Source organism: Oryctolagus cuniculus, chromosome 1 (genome assembly GCF_964237555.1).
Source record: "Oryctolagus cuniculus chromosome 1, mOryCun1.1, whole genome shotgun sequence".
Classification (NCBI taxonomy): domain Eukaryota; kingdom Metazoa; phylum Chordata; class Mammalia; order Lagomorpha; family Leporidae; genus Oryctolagus; species Oryctolagus cuniculus.
In genome coordinates this window covers 141,431,327-141,450,671 of record NC_091432.1, presented here as the reverse complement: position 1 = coordinate 141,450,671, position 19,345 = coordinate 141,431,327, and the positions used below count along the sequence as shown (strand labels likewise).

At 51.9% G+C, this 19,345-nt stretch overlaps 1 protein-coding gene across 1 annotated transcript in view; it reads right to left on the bottom strand.

The window, feature by feature from the left end:
• Positions 1 to 1,961: 1,961 nt before the first annotated feature.
• HSD17B3 (hydroxysteroid 17-beta dehydrogenase 3) overlaps positions 1,962 to 19,345 on the bottom strand; it is a 37,282-nt gene continuing 19,898 nt past the window's right edge. The window contains exons 4-11 of the mRNA XM_002708264.5: positions 18,009 to 18,116; positions 17,172 to 17,239; positions 15,019 to 15,054; positions 13,619 to 13,653; positions 12,609 to 12,690; positions 10,482 to 10,547; positions 8,403 to 8,552; positions 1,962 to 2,231 (exon numbers count right to left, since the gene is read on the bottom strand). Coding sequence (XP_002708310.1) covers positions 2,121 to 2,231; positions 8,403 to 8,552; positions 10,482 to 10,547; positions 12,609 to 12,690; positions 13,619 to 13,653; positions 15,019 to 15,054; positions 17,172 to 17,239; positions 18,009 to 18,116 — 656 coding nt within the window. The 3' untranslated portion in view covers positions 1,962 to 2,120. The remainder of the gene's footprint in view (positions 2,232 to 8,402; positions 8,553 to 10,481; positions 10,548 to 12,608; positions 12,691 to 13,618; positions 13,654 to 15,018; positions 15,055 to 17,171; positions 17,240 to 18,008; positions 18,117 to 19,345) is intronic.

Genomic DNA, 19,345 nt, shown 5'->3' with positions numbered 1-19,345 from the left:
GTGAGAGATCCTCCATGTACTCATTCACCCCTCAAATGGCTGCCATAGCTGAGGCTGGGCCAGGCCAAAGCCAGGAGCCTGGAACTCCACTGGGGCCTCTCACATGGGTACAGGGGCCCAAGGACTTGGGCCATCTTCTACTGCTTTCCCAGGCCACAGCAGGGAGCTGGATCGGAAGTGGAGCAGCCGGGACTCAAATCTGTGTCCCTACGGGATCCCTGCGATGGAAGCAGAGCTTTTCCGGCAACAGCACCGGCCCTGATCATTCTACTCTTGAAGGAGGAGCCCTCACACACCCATTTGCCCTTCCACAAGCCTCACCTCCAAAAGCCATTAACAGGTGGCTTTGGGGCTGGAGTTTCCGACGCATGAATCCCGAGAAACACACCCAAACCAAAGCAGGGGTTTGAATGAGCGTTACTGCTACACAAGCTACGTGTGGACAAGATAACTGGAAAAGGTTGTCGGGGGGAAGTTTGAACGGCCAAAGAGAGTCTGCACTCAGAACGGTTTTAAATGTCGTTCAATTCTCATTTCTCTCGGAGGAAGTCAAGAATCCATCCTATAGTTGGTGCGCTGTGTGGGTATGATTTATGTGGAAAGAAAAGCTGCAGTTCCAATCAGTGGACCACAGCTAAGGGAAAGGACTGGCTTGGCTCTACATCAAAAGATTGGCAAAGAAATATACTTTTATGTGTTTTAGGTTAAAATAAAATGTTTAATACAACAGCCCTTTGACCCAGCAAATCCACTCCTGGGTAGAAACCCAACAGAAGTGAAAACATATGTCCCCAAAACTACTTAGGCAACTGTGTCCACAGCAACCTTCTTCACCATAAACCAACATGGAAAAACTGGGGAGGACCCAGAGGAGAGTGTACAGTATTCCTCCTGCCCAGGACTGCAGTGGAAATGACAAAGAATGGGTGCCCAGGGGGATGCAGCTCACAGACACTGTACCGGGTAAAAGAAGCCAGACACAGAAGCAGGCCAGACTGCATGACCTCATCCACACGAAATTCCAGCATGGGGTAAAGTCAGTCTATAGTGGAAGAGCATCAGGGAGGTGTTTGCTCTCTCGCTAGGGTTATGGATCAAGCACCCGTGTCTGTTTGCCCAAACTGTATAGTTAAGGTTTGTGGGTTGGATAAAAAGAGGTGGAGTGTGGAGGGAGAGGTGGTTTTTTTTTGTTTGTTTGTTTGTTTGCTTTTTGTTTTTTGTTTTTTTTGTTTTTTTTTTTTTGTTTTTTTTTTTTTTTTGCCACTGACCACACTCAGAGATGTCAGACCTGTATCTTGGCCTAGAGACACACGGAGACTGCTTCCTGCTCCTTTTCCCGGCGTGTTTTTTTTTTTTTTTTTTTTTTTTAGATTTATTTATTTAAAAGAGTTACACAGGGAGACGAGAGGCAGAGAGAGAGAGAGAGGGGTCTTCCATCCGCTGGTTCACTCCCCAAATGGCAGCCACGGCAAGAGCTGCACCAATCCCAAGCCAGGAGCCAGGAGCTTCTTCCAGATCTCCCACATGGGTGCACGGGCCCAAGGACTTGGGCCATCTTCTGCTGCTTTCCCAGGCCATAGCAGAGAGCTGGGTCGGAAGTGGAGCAGCCAAAACTCGAACCTGTGCCCATATGGGATGTTGGCACTGCAGGTGGCAGCTTAACCTGCTATACCACAGCGTGGCCCCCATAGAAGTCTTAATAATGTTACTAATCCCACATCCTGGTTCCAGCTTTGACTTTTACACAAGGCTCTACAAATAGCCCACCAGGCACAATCATTCTTGAGACCCCCAAGAATGAAAGATTTCTTTGCACCACATTTATTTAATAAACTCACTGTGAAAACTTTCAATTCTCCCCACAGGCACACTCATCGCTTCACAATAAACCCCTTAACCCCACTACACAACACGTGTTTGTACACCACGCCTTTCCAAAGATCTTTAGATTTGAGTGAAGTGGCCAAAAAAAAAAAAAAAAAAAGTAAATTCTAGGCCCAGGGTTTGGGCGCCGTCATTCCTGCTCCTTGCAGGGTGCCAAGGGGCTGCCCCGCCTCTCTGGTCCCCTTTGGCCAGCGCAGGTGTGGAGGAGCGGCACAGCCCCGGCGCCCACGGCCGGCCTAGCTGACCCTGGCATTCTGCTTCAGGTAATCCGCGTAGTACGTCAGGAGCAGCCTCTGGCACCAGCTGCTGTAGAAGGCCCACGCCGGGATCAGGCTCAGAAAGCCCGCCTGGAACAAGAGAAGGATTCGTGAGAAAGGCCAGTGACAAGGACGAGGACGTCACAGCTCAGACACCGCGGTTTACTCGTGGTCATTCACAACATTTTCTTCCACTCCGGGTGGCGAGAAGGAGGAGAGCCGGCTGCCATCAACGAGGTGGCCACCCAGAAAGACCCGAGCCTGCTGTGTCCACGCTCATGACCGCATGCGTGGGGCACACTTCAGGCAGCTGGCCTGGGGCACCCAAAGACCTCCATGGAGGAGATGGGGCCCAGCCAAGCCGTATGGGACAAAGGAATGAAGGAATGTTCCAGAAGGTCTCTGTAGGTAGTCTTCCAGAAGAGGCAGGGAGGATGAAAATTCAGCATACAGGCTCTGTGCTTGGGTTACCTGGGTGCCTCTCACCACATTCAAAATCTTGTCAGTGTAGGTGAGCACTCACTGCTGATTGTCAAAGTTACAAAATTGCCCTAACATATACATAGATATTTTTTATTTTTTAATAATGCTTCATTTATTTATTTGAAAGGCAGAGTTAGAGAGAGAGAGGTCTTCCTTCCGCTGGTTCATTCCCCAGATGGCCGTAATGGCTGGAGCTACACTAATCTGAAGCCAGGAGCCAGGAGCTTCTTCCAGGTCTCCAAAGCAGGTGCAGGGGCCCAAGAACTTGGGCCATCTTTTACTGCTTTCCCAGGCTATAGCAGAGAGCTGGATGGGAAGTGGAGCAGCCAGGACTTGAACCTGTGCCCATATGGGATGCCAGCATGCCAGGCAGGGGCTTTACCCACTACCCCACAGCGCTGGCCCCTTTCTGACTATTAAAGTCCCAGATCTTTTTAAGTCCTTGCTACACTTTTCTCAACAAAGTTTCTGTAGACGCCAAAGCAATCACACCTTTGGACCCCTGGTAAGAGAAACCCTAAGGAGATTCTAAACTAAAGAACCCTACCTAGGCCGACATCTATCGGGACTTGGAGCTCTTGCTTATCCTGGTGCTGGTCTCCTGCTGTCTTCCTGCTCTTTCTACCAAGGCTCCATCAAAATAAGATTCCAGGAGAACGTCAGAAAGGTTCCCACCAGCCGGCACCAGGCCTGTGGCAGAGTGGGTGCTAAGCACTGTGGGCGTGAAAGTCACAAAGCTGTAGGTTATCAACACGGGGTCCTGGCTTTTAGAAAGAGGGGGAGCTGCCAGCAAGCACAGCGCTGCCCCGTGGAACGCATTTCGTGCTGCAGGCACAGGCCTTGGGAAATCTCCAGCCCTCGCGTCACACCTGAGCCCCACAGGGAGGTGCAGGTCCCCAGAAGCCCTTACTCTGCCCACGGCATGATCTTGCTAACCCGACATTCCTCAATCCACCTGCTCCATGCAGAACAACAGAATGTGGACCCACGTCCAACAGGAACCGCTCAGGAGGGGTTCACATTCCTTCCGGCAGCTCAGTCTCTCTGATCCTTGAGCTCCTTCAAGACAGGGCACAGGCTCAGGGAACAAAAGCTGAACCCTCCCTTCTACCAGCCAAGTCCATGAAGCAACACGCCTTCTCCAAGAACATTTTCCCTCCATCAGCGCTTTTTATTTTTGTAATCTCACAGCAAATTCCGGTCCTTCGGATAGCTCTGTCTTGAGTTGATTGTTTGGGCTTAGTGAGGCCAGCCATAAAGAAAATAAACTAAAATCCCAGGCCCCTCGGCAAGGTTCCGTAGGTCCCCTTGCATCTCCATCTCTATCCCAACCTAGAGGGACCACGTAGAAGGAAGCAGGAAAAGCTCTGGCATCAGAAAAAAAGCCAAATCCTGGCTTTACCAACACCATCTGGGCAGCCAGGGGACGGCTGCTCCAGGTCTGACCTTGCTTCCCTCAGCTGTAAAGAGGGGACAATAAGACCTATCATACAAGATTTCAGGACGGGGGCGGCGTTGTGGCGTAGCTGGTAAAGCTGCCGCCTGCAGCACCAGCATCCCACGTGAGCGCCGGTTTGAGGCAAGTTCCAGCTGCTCCACTTCCCACCCAGCTTCCTGCTAATGGCCTGGGAAAGCAGCAGAGGATGGCTCAGTGCTTGGGCCCCTGCAGCCACGTGGGAGACCCAGAGGAAGCTCCTGGTTCCTGGCTTCAGCATAGCCCAGCCCTGGCCATTGCAGCCATCTGGGGAGTGAACCAGCAGACGGAAGACTCATTCTCATTCTCCTCTCTCTCTCTCTCTTTCAAACAAGTAAAAGAAATTTTAAAAATATTTTAAGACAATTAAGCAAGGTAACAAGTACAAGGGTACTGCAAAAAAAGTTCACAGAAGTTCATGTAAGTTGATCTTGGTACAAAAAAAAAAAAGATGAAATCTATGCATAGTTTTTTTTTTCACACTACATATCTTCCATGAGCTTTTAGAAGTCCCCTTGTATGATTGGGTTTCAAATGTTTTTGTGAGAGAATAAGCTTATCTTTTTTCTAAAGAATTCTTTATTTTTTATTTTTATTTATTTATTTATTTATTTTGACAGGCAGAGTGGACAGTGAGAGAGACAGAGAGAGTTTTCCTTTTCTGTTGGTTCACCCCTCAATGGCCGCTGCGGCCGGCGCACCGCACTGATCCAAAGCCAGGAGCCAGGTGCTTCTCCTGGTCTCCCATGTGGGTGCAGGGCCCAAGCACTTGGGCCATCCTCCACTGCACTCCTGGGCCACAGCAGAGAGCTGGCCTGGAAGAGGGGCAACTGGACAGAATCCGGCGGCCCAACCGGGACTAGAACCCGGTGTGCCGGCGCCGCAAGGTGGAGGATTAGCCTATTGAGCCGTGGCACTGGCCTAAGCTTATCTTTTAATTCCATTTCCACAAAGTTTTTGAAGGCAGCCTCTGCGGATGGCACGACTCTGCAGACAGAGCTGCAGGCCTAGACCTCCTGCGGGGTGGAGAACGGGCAGTGTTTGCCTCCCTCTTTGTAATCTCAGAGCTCTCGGGTCACAGCCTGTCCATCTCCAGGCTGGAGAAGGGTACAACACCCCTGGGTATAACACCCCCTCCAGCCCCCCAGGGAAGTCGCCAGCTGACTCTGCTTGATTACCCAATCACTTCAGATTCAATGATTTTCCAAAGGAATTTTAATGATCGGTGTATTTTCATGTGTTTTCCTCCTACTTTACAGGGCACACAACCTCTTTTTCCTAGTCTGTCCTTAGCATCTGTTTACTTAAAGAGATTAGAATCTGTTACCTAGGAGATCAAAAGGGAAAGCCCAGGGAATCATGGCACTTCTGACATCCAGAACTGGGTTGTGCAGCAACTGCAAACCCGGCTGTTGTTTCTGTATTCTGACGGATGCCATTTAAGGTGTTAGCATCCTGGAGGAGTGAGGTCATGGGGATCTCCAGGAGCCGGATGGGGGGTGTCAAACCCACTGGACGTGATGAAGCCTGGAGAGGGACAGGCTGCAACGTCGAGAGAAAGAGGGAGAAGTGGACAGATGCACCCTCTGATGTGTGGCCTCTGGGCTTATGCCGGGGGCTAGGGCACTGGGGTGATGGATGGAAATGTGTGATAAGTAAGGGTGGCACCCAGGGCAAAGGTGGGGTGACGGCCTTCTCTCTTTCCGGGTGCAGCCACAGAAAACCATCTCGGCACAGCGAGACAGGTGTTGAGATTCAGTGTTCCCAGCTTTGCCCAGGCCCACCGTGGTGCTGATCAGGGGGAGACAGCTGAAGGGGCTCTGTGAAGCCAAGCTGTAGATGGACTGCAAACCTGGAGCTGGGCGGGATGTGCAGAGATCCAGGACAATGAATGAATGCAAGGCAGGCGCTGGCAGGGGATCCACTGGTCAGGCCACAGGACAGAAATGTCCATCACGCCCACGCCCCGCCCCCAGACCTGCATCTGAGCAAGGTGAGCAGCCCCTGGACACCAGCCAACACCACGGAAGGACCAACATGGGGCACGAGGACTCTCCTCCCCTTAGCAAGTGAGGTGGGCACCAGAAGCACCGAACACTTCCCCTCCATAACAGACTTGATGTCCAGTTTGGGTGAGCAGATCAAACTAACTTCAAGCTCACTGGATTTCCCTTCATCTTCCTGCAGCAAGGGGGGATTGGGAGAGAGATCAGACCAGCAACATCCAAAGCAAAGACCTTCTATACTTTCTGGATGTCCATTTTGCAACGTGAGTTAAATCGGTGATGTTGCACGTTGTTAAGGTTCCATGGTTAAAAACAACAAGGAGTTAGAATTATGCAGGGACAATTGGTGTCTCTTGCCAGAGTCTTTGTAAGTTTTAGGAGATAAATGAATCATTTTGGAGAACTTAGTATATGGAGCCATGAATTATTTTAGCATTGGGCAGAGAGACAGAGACATAGACCGTGGCCCAATTCCCACAACAGAAAAACCTACGAGGCAGAGAAGAAAGTCGACATACGATGGATCGGTCAAGATTGGGAGCAGCATTGTGGTGCGGCAGGTTAAGCTGCCACTTGCAATGTCAGCATCCCATATCAGAGCACCAGTTCAAGTCCAGGCTGCTCTGCTTCCAATCCAGCTTCCTGCTAATGTGCCTGGGAAGGCAGAAGAGGATGGTCCAAGTGCTTGGGACTCTGCCACCATAGGGGAGACCAGGATGGAGGTCCTGACTCCTGACTCCAGACTGGCCCAACTCTGGCTGTCGCAGCCATCTAGGGAGTGAACCAGCAGATGGGCGATCTCTAACTCATTCAGTGGCTCATTTGCTCTTGCTCCATCACTCTGCCTTTCAAATCAATGAATAAATCTTACAAAAAAAAATTCCTCAGTGGGGCTGCAAACAGATCTTGACACTGTGTGTGCTCCATCCTTAGCATGTTGTGCTGCAGTTTGCCCTTGTTGATATCTGTGGGTGTTTTTCAAAGCATCCCAGGAACGTTGAGAACTCCTTGCACCCTGTGCCACCAAACCTTATTTCCACATTGGATGGAGTGTGTGGTTCGCTGAAGCAGGCTTGTACAACAGAACTCCAAAAGGTATATGGGAGACGGGCTTTTAGCCTAGCGGGCACGTCACCAGCTAGAATACACATATCCTATATCAGAGAGCCTGGGTTCAAAACACGCTCTGGCTCCGGACTCCTGATTCCTGCTAATGAAGACCCTGGGATGTGGCAATGATGGCTCAGGCAACGGGATGCCTGCCACCCATGTGGTAGACCTGGATTGAGTTCTCAGCTCCTGGCTTTGGCACAGCCTCAACCCCAGCTGCTGTGGGCATTCAAGAGTGAGCCCTGTGATGGGAGTGCACGCCCTCTTTTTCTCTCTCAAAGGAATAAACAAGTACATCTTGCTTTGCAACAAAATAAATGTATCTTTCTGTTTTTCATTCGTTTTTTGCAGTGCCCTCACACCTGCTCATGAGAGCCAATGATGGGAAGGCCTACTCAACTCCTCCATGCAGGGACTTCAGGTTGGCAGCTTAAAATGGGCTGTGGCAGGAGTATTTACACCCCGGGAAGCAGCAGCTGCTACAAATCAAAGTGACTTTTCTTTTCTCACAGGGCTGAGAGGTGAGCATTCAGTCAGGCAGAGGACCAAGCAAGAAGGCAACTGGCCAGCGCCGCGGCTCAATAGGCTAATCCTCCACCTGCGGCACCAGTACACTATGTTCTAGACCCAGTCGGGGCGCTGGATTCTGTCCTGGTTGCTCCTCTTCCAGGCCAGCTCTCTGCTGTGGCCCGGGAAGGCAGTGGAGGATGGCCCAAGTGCTTGGGCCCTGCACCCGCATGGGAGACCAGGAGAAGCACCTGGCTCCTGGCTTCGAATCAGCGCGCGGTGCGCCGGCCGCAGTGGCCATTGAGGGGTGAACCAACAGAAAAGGAAAACCTTTCTCTCTGTCTCTCTCTCTCTCACTGTCCATTCTGCCTGTCCAAAAAAAAAAAAAAAAAAGACAGCGATCCCTGTCCCTTGGTCTCCCCGTCCCAGGGCTCCTAGGAGCCATTCTGCTTTCTGCGGGGAGAAGGGAGGTGGCTAAGGGTGAGATCTGCCCCCTTGAGGGTTATTATGGGCAGAGAATCCAGCCTCACACCCTCGCCACATCTTTCTTCTCGCTGGCCAGCATGGCCACAGCTGGTCACTGAGTTGCCCAGTAGCAAGGAGGAGCGAGCCCAGCACGGCTAGGGCCACCTGCACACCCTGCCTCCAGGGGCTTTAAGGAAACAAGAAGTTATCAGTTACCAGGATTTCATGGGCAAGGCAGCCGCAGGTTTCATCTCCAATCGTGATGTAATTCAGCGATTCTTTCACAAACTCATCCGCCGTCTTGGTGATGACGTTGGTGTTTAGATGCTTTGTCATTGAGGTAGAGACAGCATAGGGCGTCAGCACCTTCCACGGGAAAACCAAAGACCACATAACACAGCGGCAAGCAGAGGAGGCTCTGAGAAGCCCGTACCTATTCCCACCTTTCCCTCTTGGAAACAGCTAAGGGATCCTCCATGATAAAAGGTACAGACCTGGGGACCAGAAGGCACGGGCTCTCGGGATGAAGCCTCAACCACACAACAACGGGTGGCTCAGATGCCCTCCGAGACACACAGGGTGACTCAGGGGTCATGAGCTAGCTCTCAACATGGCTGCCAGACTTCACTAACAAAGATATAGAACACTCATTTAAAGATGAAGTTCGGGGGCTAATATTGGGGTACAGCAGGTTAAGCCACTGCCCGCAATGCTGGCATCCCATATAAGCACCAGTTCGAGTCCTAGCTGTTTTACTTCCAATCCAGCTCCCTGCTAAAGCACCTGGGAAGGCAATGGAAGATGGCCCAAGTGCTGGGGCCCCTGCCACCAATGTGGGAGATCGGATGGAGTTCCAGGTTTCTGGTCTCGCCCTGGCCATTGTGGGCATTTGGAAACTGAACCAGTGGATGGAAGATCTCTGTCTCTCTGTCTCTGTCTCTCTCTCTCTTTGTAACTCTACCTTTCACATAAATGAATAAATATTTTGGAAGAAGGTGAAATTCATATAGAGAAGATGCAAAAAAATATTTCAGCATAATTATGTCCCAAGTATGGCATGGATCCCAACGTACTTACACCAAAACATTCTTCCTATTCACCTGAAATTCAAATCTAGCTGCATATCCTGTGTTTAATCTGGCAACCCTGTCTCAGAAGCTGACTTCTAACACGTATAGCTAAGGCTGGAGCAGCCAGAAGCTCTTTGGAGTCCCACGTTCCAGACGAGGAGCCAGGGCCGGGGGCGGGGGCACTGCACTATCTGTCTTGTCCAACCAGCCATGCCCTGCCCTGAGATTCCAGCCCCAGGTCCCCACCAGGGCTTAGCCACACTGTGGCCTGGTGTGAGGACCACAATAGAGTTCTAGAAAGAAAAAAATCCAGTCATTTCCTTGGTTTTGTTTTCTTCCCATCGCATTTGCAATGGCAGTGTTTCATAACTGAATCCAGTTTTCATAACTGAGTGGACCGACCCAACTGAGTTAGTTCTAAAGGCAATTAATGCTGCAATTAACACTTTTCTTCCAGGGACCTCAAAGCAGGACTCTTGGAGCAATAAAAGGAAGGTGCTTTCTCAGCCCCAGCTTCCAGAGGGAGACATAACAGCAAGTATTTTCATTCCTACTTCAGGAATGAAGCTTTGGTTGACAAAACACTTCCAAGTGCAAAACAGGGGCTCCATAAACATGGTTTAAACTCGAACACTGATTCATTAGCTCTCCAGGATAACCAGAGAAGTAAGCAGGTGTAATAACCTCCTTCTATGGATGGGAAAACGGAGATCCACCGAACTTAAGCCCTAGAACCAGAGTGTGGGGGGCCCTGTGGCCCATCTCAGGTCAACGGTCCCCCACGGGAGACCCCTTCCAGGCTCAGGGTCCCCTCCCTCCCCCACCAATTCCAACATGGGCCAAGTGCCCATGTTGTGTTCCTTCTCCATAGCTCCTCCCACATAAGCCTGTCTCTGACTTAGGTCAGGGAGGAGAAGACGGGTGGACAAGACCTCAATCTCCATCCTGATACAGCACTGGGTAGCAGACGGGCCCACAGCATTTCTGAGAAACCAGCCTCTTCCCCAAGTCCTCTTCTAGCACCCAGGGTACAGGGAAGGCAGCAGAAGCCATGGGAGCAAGGAGGCCCACAGGGGCTGCAACTGCGCCAGCCAGGGTCACAGGAAGCCCCAAGGACTCCACCTGCTGGCTGCACATGCATGACCAGTCCTGCAGGGGACAGTGGCTCCAGCCCCATTGCAATCCAGAGTTCTCACCCCCAAGGACTCACCGCTGAGCAACTCACCTGGATAATGACTCCCTTCTCTTTATACTCAGCTTGCAGGGCCTTGGAAAACGTACACACAAAAGCCTAGAGTGAGAAAGAGAAACCCATCAGGCCTCAGAGCCCGCTTGCCCTGGCACAGCTGGCTGGCTCAGATTTCAAAGGGCACTGCCTGCGGTGAGACAAAGCGTTCAAAGCTTCAATTGTGTAGGATGAAGAAGTTCCGGAGCTGGGGTGGGCTGAAGCTGGGAGCTGAGAATGCAATCCAGGTCTCCCATGTGGGTGGCAGGAACCCAAGTACTTGAGCCATCCGTGCTGCCTTCCATGGTGTGCAAGAAGGAAGCAGGAGTCAGGAAGCAGAGGCAGGCGTTACCCCCAGGCACTCGGACTCAGGACGCAGGTGAAACACCTTATCTGCTGGGCCAAACACCCAGCCTAGGAGAGAGGTCTTGACCGTTCTCACCAGAGAGCATGACAACCATGCGAGTTCTCGTCTATGTTAATTAGCTAGACTTAATCCTTCCATGGTGTGCACATCTATCAGAATCATCGTATGGTACACCGTGAATATGTACAATTTCTTATTGTCAAGTATCTCTTTTTTTAATTTTCTTTTTTATTTTTATTATTTTTTTTTTTAATTTTTTGACAGGCAGAGTGGACAGTGAGAGAGAGAGACAGAGAGAAAGGTCTTCCTTTGCCGTTGGTTCACCCTCCAATGGCCGCCGCGGCCGGCGTACCGCACTGATCGGATGGCAGGAGCCAGGTGCTTCTCCTGGTCTCCCATGGGGTGCAGGGCCCAAGCACTTGGGCCATCCTCCACTGCACTCCCTGGCCACAGCAGAGAGCTGGCCTGGAAGAGGGGCAACCGGGACAGAATCCGGCGCCCCTCCCACTTATTTTTAGTTTCCATTTATTTGAAAGGCAAAGAGACACACAGAGACAGACTGGTTCACTCCCCACAAATGCCCATGACAACCTGGCCAGCCTGAGTTAAGAGCCGGCACTGTGGCTTAGTGGGTAAAGCCACTGCCTGTAGTGCCGGCATCCCATATGGGCGCCTGTTGGAGTCCCGGCTGTTCCACTTCTGATCCAGCTCTCTGCTGTGGCCTGGGAAAGCAGTAGAAGATGGCCCAAGTTCTTGGGCCCCTGCACCCACATGGGAGACCTGAAAGAAGCTCCTGGCTCCTGGCTTCGGATTGGTGCAGCTCCAGCTGTTGAGGCCAACTGGGGAGTGAACCAGCAGATGGAAGACCTTTCTCTCTCTGCTTCTGCTTCTCTGTAACTCAGCCTTTCAAATAGATAAATCAAAAAAAAAAAAAAAAAAAAAAAAAAAAAAAAAAAAAACCAAACAAACAAACAAACAAAAAAAAAACACCTCAATCTAAGACTCCCATGTGTGAGGCAGAGATCCAAGTACTTGAGCCAACACCTGCTGCCTCCCAGTGCACACATCAGCTGGAATCATACATGGAGCTGGGGGCTGGCATTGTGGTATAGTGACAGCGAGTTAAGCTGTTGCCTGCAATGCTGGTGTCCTGTATGGGCACCAGTTCAAGTCCAGGCTTCTGCACTTCCGATCCAGCTCTCTGCAGCAAAAGATGGCCCAACTCCTTGGACCCTTGCATCCTGTGGCTCCTGGCTTTGGTCTGGCCCAGTCTGGGCTGTTGCAACCATTTGGGGAGTGAACCAGCAGATGAAAGATCTCTCTCTCTTTCTCTCTCTCTTCTTTTGGTGCACAACACTTTTGTTGTTTTCTAAAAGATTTATTTATTTATTTATTGAAAGAGTTACACAGAGAGAGAAGGAGAGGCAGAGAGAGAGAGAGATCTTCCATCCGCTGGTTCACTCCCTAATTGGCTGTAATGGCCGGAGCTGCACTGATACGAACCCAGGAGCTTCTTCTAGGTTTCCCACATGGGTGCAGAGAGCTGGATATGAAGTGGAGCAGCCAGGACTCGAACCGGCGCCCATATGGGATGCCAGCACTGCAGGCATAGCTTTATCAGCTATGCCACAGCACTGGCCCCACACAACACTTTTTGAAATCTGTGCCTATGAGGGGTCTTCCCAAAGCCTGCAGACAAACCTCTCCATCAGCCTGCCAGGCTCGGAGAGCCAGGCAGAGAGCTGGGCGGCATCACTCACCTTGGAAGCCGAGTACAGTGAGTACAGAGGCCAAGGAAAGAGGGCTGCCCCGGAGGAGATGTTCAGGATGAGGCCTCTGCGCCTGGAAAGCAAGCCAAGTGTCCACTGCTCCGCTGCCTGCGCTTGCGCACAAAGAACACCCAGGAGGCCCGCGGTCCACAGGAACCCTCCAGTCCCGCGCTCAGGGCTGTGAGTGGCACCGCCCCTGCCTCCCACCCACAGGTGACATCCAGGGCTTGTCGCTGGAGGCGGAGCCTCTGCTACCTAAGAGGTCTCTGGGGCGGAATGCAGATGACCAGCCGGGCCCTGATGGGATTCAAGGGGTAAGGAGGGGACCCTCTTCCTATCTTCTGGCAGGGGGTGCCCTAGGCTGGGTGGGGCGGACGCCACAGGGTGGAACCCCATCTGGGCTGGAACTTGCTCACTCGGACTCCCCTGGCCAAGTCTCCAGGACTTACTGGCCTTTTGGGAATTCAATATCCTCGATCCTTCCCAACCTGGTGGGGATTAGAAAACCAAGCCAAGCTCCTCCTTCCTCCAGGGACGATGAGGCTATAGACCATCTGCTCTTGATGAGGACCCCCTGAGAAAAACCAGCTCCCTCGTGGGTGTCATAAGGGGGGTGATGCAAACACGGGATAAATGCAGAACTTGAGGGGGTGGCAATTTTCACCATTAAATTGTTGTATTCATTCTAAGCAAAATAATAACAACACAGACATGGTCTTGGTCCCAGGCCGGCTTCTGAGGTTTTCTGCTCCACATGCATTGACTTTATTTAATGCAATGTGTGCAAAACTGCTGGTCTGTCTTCCTCCAGTATGTGCCACACTTGACTTTCCCACAGGCACACCTGTGTGCAGAGCTGGCCCTGGCCCATGACGTGGCTTTTCCCCATCATCTCTGTGTCCCTTCATCCCAGCTTTTATCATTTGTTTCAGCAGCAGCCCGAAACAAAGCAGCGTCCCCGGGGAAGCCACAGTAGCTCTGCACTTTTTCAAAGACCTTACCTTGACCCCATGTGTTTCAGAATTAGCTGTGTCATCTGAAAGACAAGGCCAAAGTTAAGCCCTGCCAAAGGAATGGGCTAGCGGGGAATCGGGGAAGCGGGGACGAGAACTTAACCTCCAGAGTGGCCGTGGAGGTTGCCGACACTCGGGGACAGCTGCGCTGGCAACACTCGCGTCTGGCCAGGACCCAAGGTGGGCAGGGAACGCTCACTTCCCTCTCAAGGGCAAGGACGAGAGGGTGAGCCTGAGGGCAGCGGGAAAGCGTGGTAAGAGCTCCACCGTCCAGCACTTTCTCTTGCTGTGACACCAGCAAGGCTGCCGACTCCCTGGGGGAGGCGACGGGTTCTATACCCTCGGAGGAAGGGAAGAGACATCGTCTGTCCATTAAGGCGTGCAGCATGGGGCTGTCTCCATTTTAAGCAGAAGCTTGGTCTAAATTATCTGCCCAGAGGAAGTGTCTTTTTCTTCTTCAGGCAAAGGCACAGTGTGGGACAGCTCTGTGGGAGTCATGCTGAGAGAGCTCATGCGGCGGAGACGAACCAAAGAGCCTGCATGCTGCATAGGACCTGAGACGTGGCTCGGCCCAGCACTTCAGAACTGGGGCAGGATCTGGAGGTCAAGGCAGGTAAATAACTTAACTTGGTGCTGTCCTGCTAACTAGCAGCTGACCTGAGGTCAGAACACAGGTTGAACTTGAGCTTCAATTCAACAAAGATGGACGGAACGACCAAAGTACCGAAAAGCGAAGCCACGCCTTCTTTCTGTTTCCCCAGCAGTGAACTTTCCTCCACTCACAAAGACTAGAATTAAAGTTAGGTATTAAGGGTTGTTGTTGTGGCATGGCGGGTTAAGCTGCCAGCTGCGAGGCCAGCATCCCACATGGGTGCTGGTTCGAGTCCCGGCTGCTCCACTTCCAATCCAGCTCCCTGCTAATGTGCCTGGGAAAGCTTCCGAGGACGGCCTAAGTGCTTATGCCCCTACCCCCAACATGGGAGACCTGATGGAGTTCTAGGCTGCTGACTCCAGCTCACCCACGCCCTGCCATTGTAGCCATTTGGGGAAACAGCAGATGGATGATCTCTGTCTCTCTCTGCCTTTCAAATAAATAATTTTTAAAGGTAGGTATTGTATTTTTTTTTAAATGTTGCCTTAGAATCCTGAATAAGTTTCAGCATCTGTCCTAATATATTCCAACAGATGACAAAGTTGAATCTAGAAACAGGGCTCGGGCCCTAGGGAGAATGAATCCACAACCCTGTATTCTTGATGAGACAATGAAACGACCACAGCACGGCCTCTCAATCAAATGCAGGTCAGTTCCCGGGGATCTGCTTCTACAATGGGAGGGGACAATTCTGTAGTCACTAGATGCCACCAACTACTATGTTCCCCTCACTTACCTTGACAACTGAAGTGATGTTACAATGGATGAGGCCCTGTGATAAAGAATGACAACACAAGTCAGCCCGATCGTTAGGGAAACTCTCTTGGGAAGCAGTCAGTGCTGGAGAACTGTAAAGTGGCAAATGTGCATGTCTAAGCAGTTCCAACCCCACTTACCCTGCGAATTAGGGACCAAATTGAGCTTCTGCAGGTATGCACAAGAATTGGCAAACCTCCGACATCCATTCTATGGGTCTATACACATATGGTCTTGAATAAAAATCTATTAAGAGTCTCCTTGGGGCCAGTGTTGTGGCATAGTAGCTGAGGCCATCACCTGTGACACCAGCATCCCATATGGGTGCCAGTTGGTGTCCCGGCTGCTCCACTTCTGATCCAGCTCCCTGCTAATGGCCTAGGAAAGTGCTTAGGCCCCTGCCACACATGTGAGGGACGTAGATGAAGCTCCTGGCTCAGTTCCAGCTGTGGCAGACACTGAACCAAACGATGCAAGCTCGCTCTCTCTCTCTCTCTCTCTCTCTCTCTGCCTTCCTCTCCCTCTCCCTTTCAAATAAATACATAAATCTTTCAAATAAAAAGCCTTTCCTTGCAAATTCAGGGAGGAATTGAGACAGGTTTTCAAAGGCAGAGACATGTAGTACTGGATGAAACAGTACTCCTTAACGATTTTTTTTAACTTTACGACAGTGTAAAAATGATACACACGCAGTAGAAACCATACATCTGACTCTGAATTTTGATTTTCCCTGGGCTAGTGCTATGTGGTCTGGTCCTCCCCAACCATGCAAGGCAGGGGCAGCGAGGGCAGCCCCCCAGCCAGCCCCACGGTCACAAGGGGACACCATGGGACTCTACAGGGTGCCAGGCTGCTAAGCTATGCAGTTCATTAGGTTAGGTGGAATAAGCGCACTTCCGACTTAGGCTTCTTCAGTTTACAGTGGGTTTATCAGGGCGGAACCCCATCACAGGCAGAGGAGCAGACATGTGCCCCATTCCCAGCTAGAAGGAGAAGGGTCAGCCCGTGAGGCCCTAGGAGACGACAGCATGGAAAAGAGACAGGTGGGCGGTTGTGTGATCCAGGTAGAGGCTACGCGCTGTGGAGACCAGGTGGAGAGACCACAGTCACCCCAGATAAACACAGAGAGACAGAGGGACAGACATGAGAACAGACACGAGCAGAGAAAGAGAGGGAGAGGGAGAGAAGGAGAGAGGGAGAGAGGGAGAGAGGGGGAGAGGGAGAGAGAGAGAGAGAGAGACGGCTGGCTCCGTGTGCCAGAACCACAAGTGGAAAATAGAGACCATGGGTTTCAACATGTGGTCCAGACAGGAGCTCGGCAAGGATGTGCAGCAATGTCCAAGCAGCCTGTCATCTCATGCCAGCGCAGTCAGCCCAGGGCTGAAACACCTGGGGAGCTGGTAGCCAGCTCAGACCATTGCACCAGGGAAAGCAGTGGAGGATGGCCCAAGTCCTTGGGCCCCTGCACCCGTGTGGGAGACCTGGAAGAAGCTCCTGGCTCCTGGCTTCCACCTGGCCCAGCTCTGTCCATTGCAGCCATCAGGGGAGTGAACCAACAGATGGAAGATTATGTGTATGTGTGTGTGTGTGTGTGTGTGTGTGTCTCTCTGTAACCTTCAAATATAGAAATCAGTCTTTATATTAAAAAGACTGAAATGCATCAAAAATATCCTCTTGACCAACTGTGGCAGCCAGGAGAGTCATCCCCCAGCCAAGGAGAGTGTGTCACGCACGCACTTCCCACGCTCTGGAACAAATCCCATTAACCCGCGAGAACGGAGAGAGCCCAGGAGCTGGCCTCCTCCCTGTGCCTCTGCAGGATGAATCTGTTGGGCAGAACCACACTTCCACGAAGCAAAGGGCAGAGCCCCAGAAGTTCAGGGCAGTGGGCAGGGAAGTACTGATGTGTGAGAAGGGGCAGGGACAAGGCGGCCTCGCCCTGCAGATTCAGGAAAAACAGTTCCCCCTGGTGTGTCCAGGAGTCAGGGCGGGGAGAGCTGGAGGCCTCAGGACACGCACCGTGCAATACTGAGTGCTGGCTTCCTGTCACTCCATCCCCAGCCCCAGAGACCACCCAGCCAGGGAGCCCAGTACCTGGGCGGGCGAAAACCAGACACAGAAGAGTGCGCTCACCTGGATCTCATCGGGCGTGTTAAGGAAGCGCCTCGGGAGGAGGCTCGGCAGCATTCCCACGTTGTTAACTGGCAGAAAGGGGCAGAACACACATGCGTCAGACGGACAGGTGCGAGGCTCTTCTGAGAGCAGAAATTCTCCCGCACAAGGCTGTTGGCAGAGACCCGATCTGATGGCGGGGGAAAGTGACCCCACAGACAGGAGGCGTCCAGTAAAAATCAGAGCTGGCCCAGCACTTTGAAAACATGGCGAAGCATATAGGTTTTCCTAAGGAGCTGCCATGAGTCAGCAGGTATGGTCAAGCCTGGGTTTGACATTGCACGTGTGCGCCTCTGGATAGGCACCGAAATGCTCTCTCGTCTTCTACTACCAAATTTTAAGAAATTCTTATTTCCGGGGGGCCGGTGCTGTGGCGTAGTGGGTAAACACACTGCCTGCAATGCTGGCATCCCATATGGGCACCGGTTCGAGTCCCAGCTGCTCCACTTCCGATCCAGCTCTCTGCTATGGCTTGGGAAAGCAGTGGAGGATGGCCCAAGTCCTTGGGCCCCTGCACCTGCCTGGGAAACCTGGAAGAAACTCCTGGCTCCTGACTCCTGGCTTCTGACTTCGGATCAGCTCAGCTCTGGCCATTGCATCCACTTGGGGAGTGAACCAGTGGATGGAAGACCCCCCTCTCTCTGCCTCTGCCTCTCTGTAACTCTGCCTTTCAAATAAATTAATTAATTAAACACACACACACACACATTTGTGGGTTAGGCGGAAGCTACAAGGAAGTGGCCAGGTGTCACTAAAATCATTATTTCACTGCTACATTACAAGCTAGGCATTACTTACCTAAAATGCCAATTTCTAAGCCTTGAAGTTCTTCTTTAATAGTCTCATAGATGTCGTCCTTGGTAAAGTCCGCCTGTATGATCCTCACGCTGCGCCCCGTGGCCCTGTCTGCATCGGAGACAAGCGTTATTGTCATGGACAGGGGTCCCAGTGGTCCCCGTGCCGTGAAGGCCCTGGTGCAGCCCAGAGTAGCCAGTTAAGTTACCCTGACGACAAATGAGCAGTAGCACTGAGTCGGTGCTAGGGGGCGCTATCGATCTGTGAACAGCGAGTCCTGTGCCGGCCTTAAAACAGAGCAAAGTCCTTCTCAAAGTCGGGTCCGTAGACTATAGCATCAGCACCCCTGGGACACCTGGGAGAAAAGCAAACGCCCAGGCTGCACCCCAGACAGGCAGGGCCTCCAGGTGGCTCTGCTGGCGCGGGCTCACTGGGGCTGTAAATGCCAGGTCTCCTGGATGCCGCCTCGGCTCTGCGGCTCGGCTCTGCGGGGGCGGGGGTGACTCTCGTGTCCCTACATGGACACCTTAGCCACAAAGGGGTAAAGTAGACACTGTCATTCCCGCTTTCTGGAGGAGATAACAGGCTCAAAGAGGCTAAATGACTTGCCCGGGCACTCAGGCTAGGCTGACTCCAAGTCCAGGGCTCTCTCCACGGTGCCCTGTGAGGCTGCCCAGGCCAAGGCCAAAGCCGCATCAGAGGCCCCCATGCTGCTCTGGCCTCGGAGTTAGACCTCGCATTTCTGGGATAAGCCCTGGTGAGGCTGGGCTTGGAGCTGGGGGATGCTCTCAGCTCAGATACTATGTCCTTGCTTTTCAAAGAGGTGATAAAAGCACATTGTAGCCTTGTGAGAAAAAAAAACGAAGAATATCTGCTTCCTAGACACAGTTTCTTTCCTATCAGGACCCGGTACAAGAGCAAGATTAATCAGCTCAAGGGCAGCGGGCCTCCCAGCCGTGCCTGCACAGCCACAAACCTTCCACATCCGGCGCACCTGCCTCCTAACCCAAACCTCTCCCACGGAAGCCGGGATGACTCCAAACAGTCTGCAAAGGTCTTCACAAGTCTTCATAATTCAACACTCATCCCTTTGGGTTAAGGAGTTTATCCACTGTTAACCTGGACATTACTAACATTGAAACACCCCCAAGAGAACAACTGCACTCATTGTTAACTAGGGACACTTCAGAGAGAAAAACCACAATCCTAACACATCAGATACAAAAGCGCAGCATCTCAGAATTGTATAGTGCACAGTCTTTGCAACCATACATCTCAGCCCTGGGTCAATTCTTCTTCTTCTTCTTCTTCTTCTTTTTTAATCTGTGATGGCCCCTCAC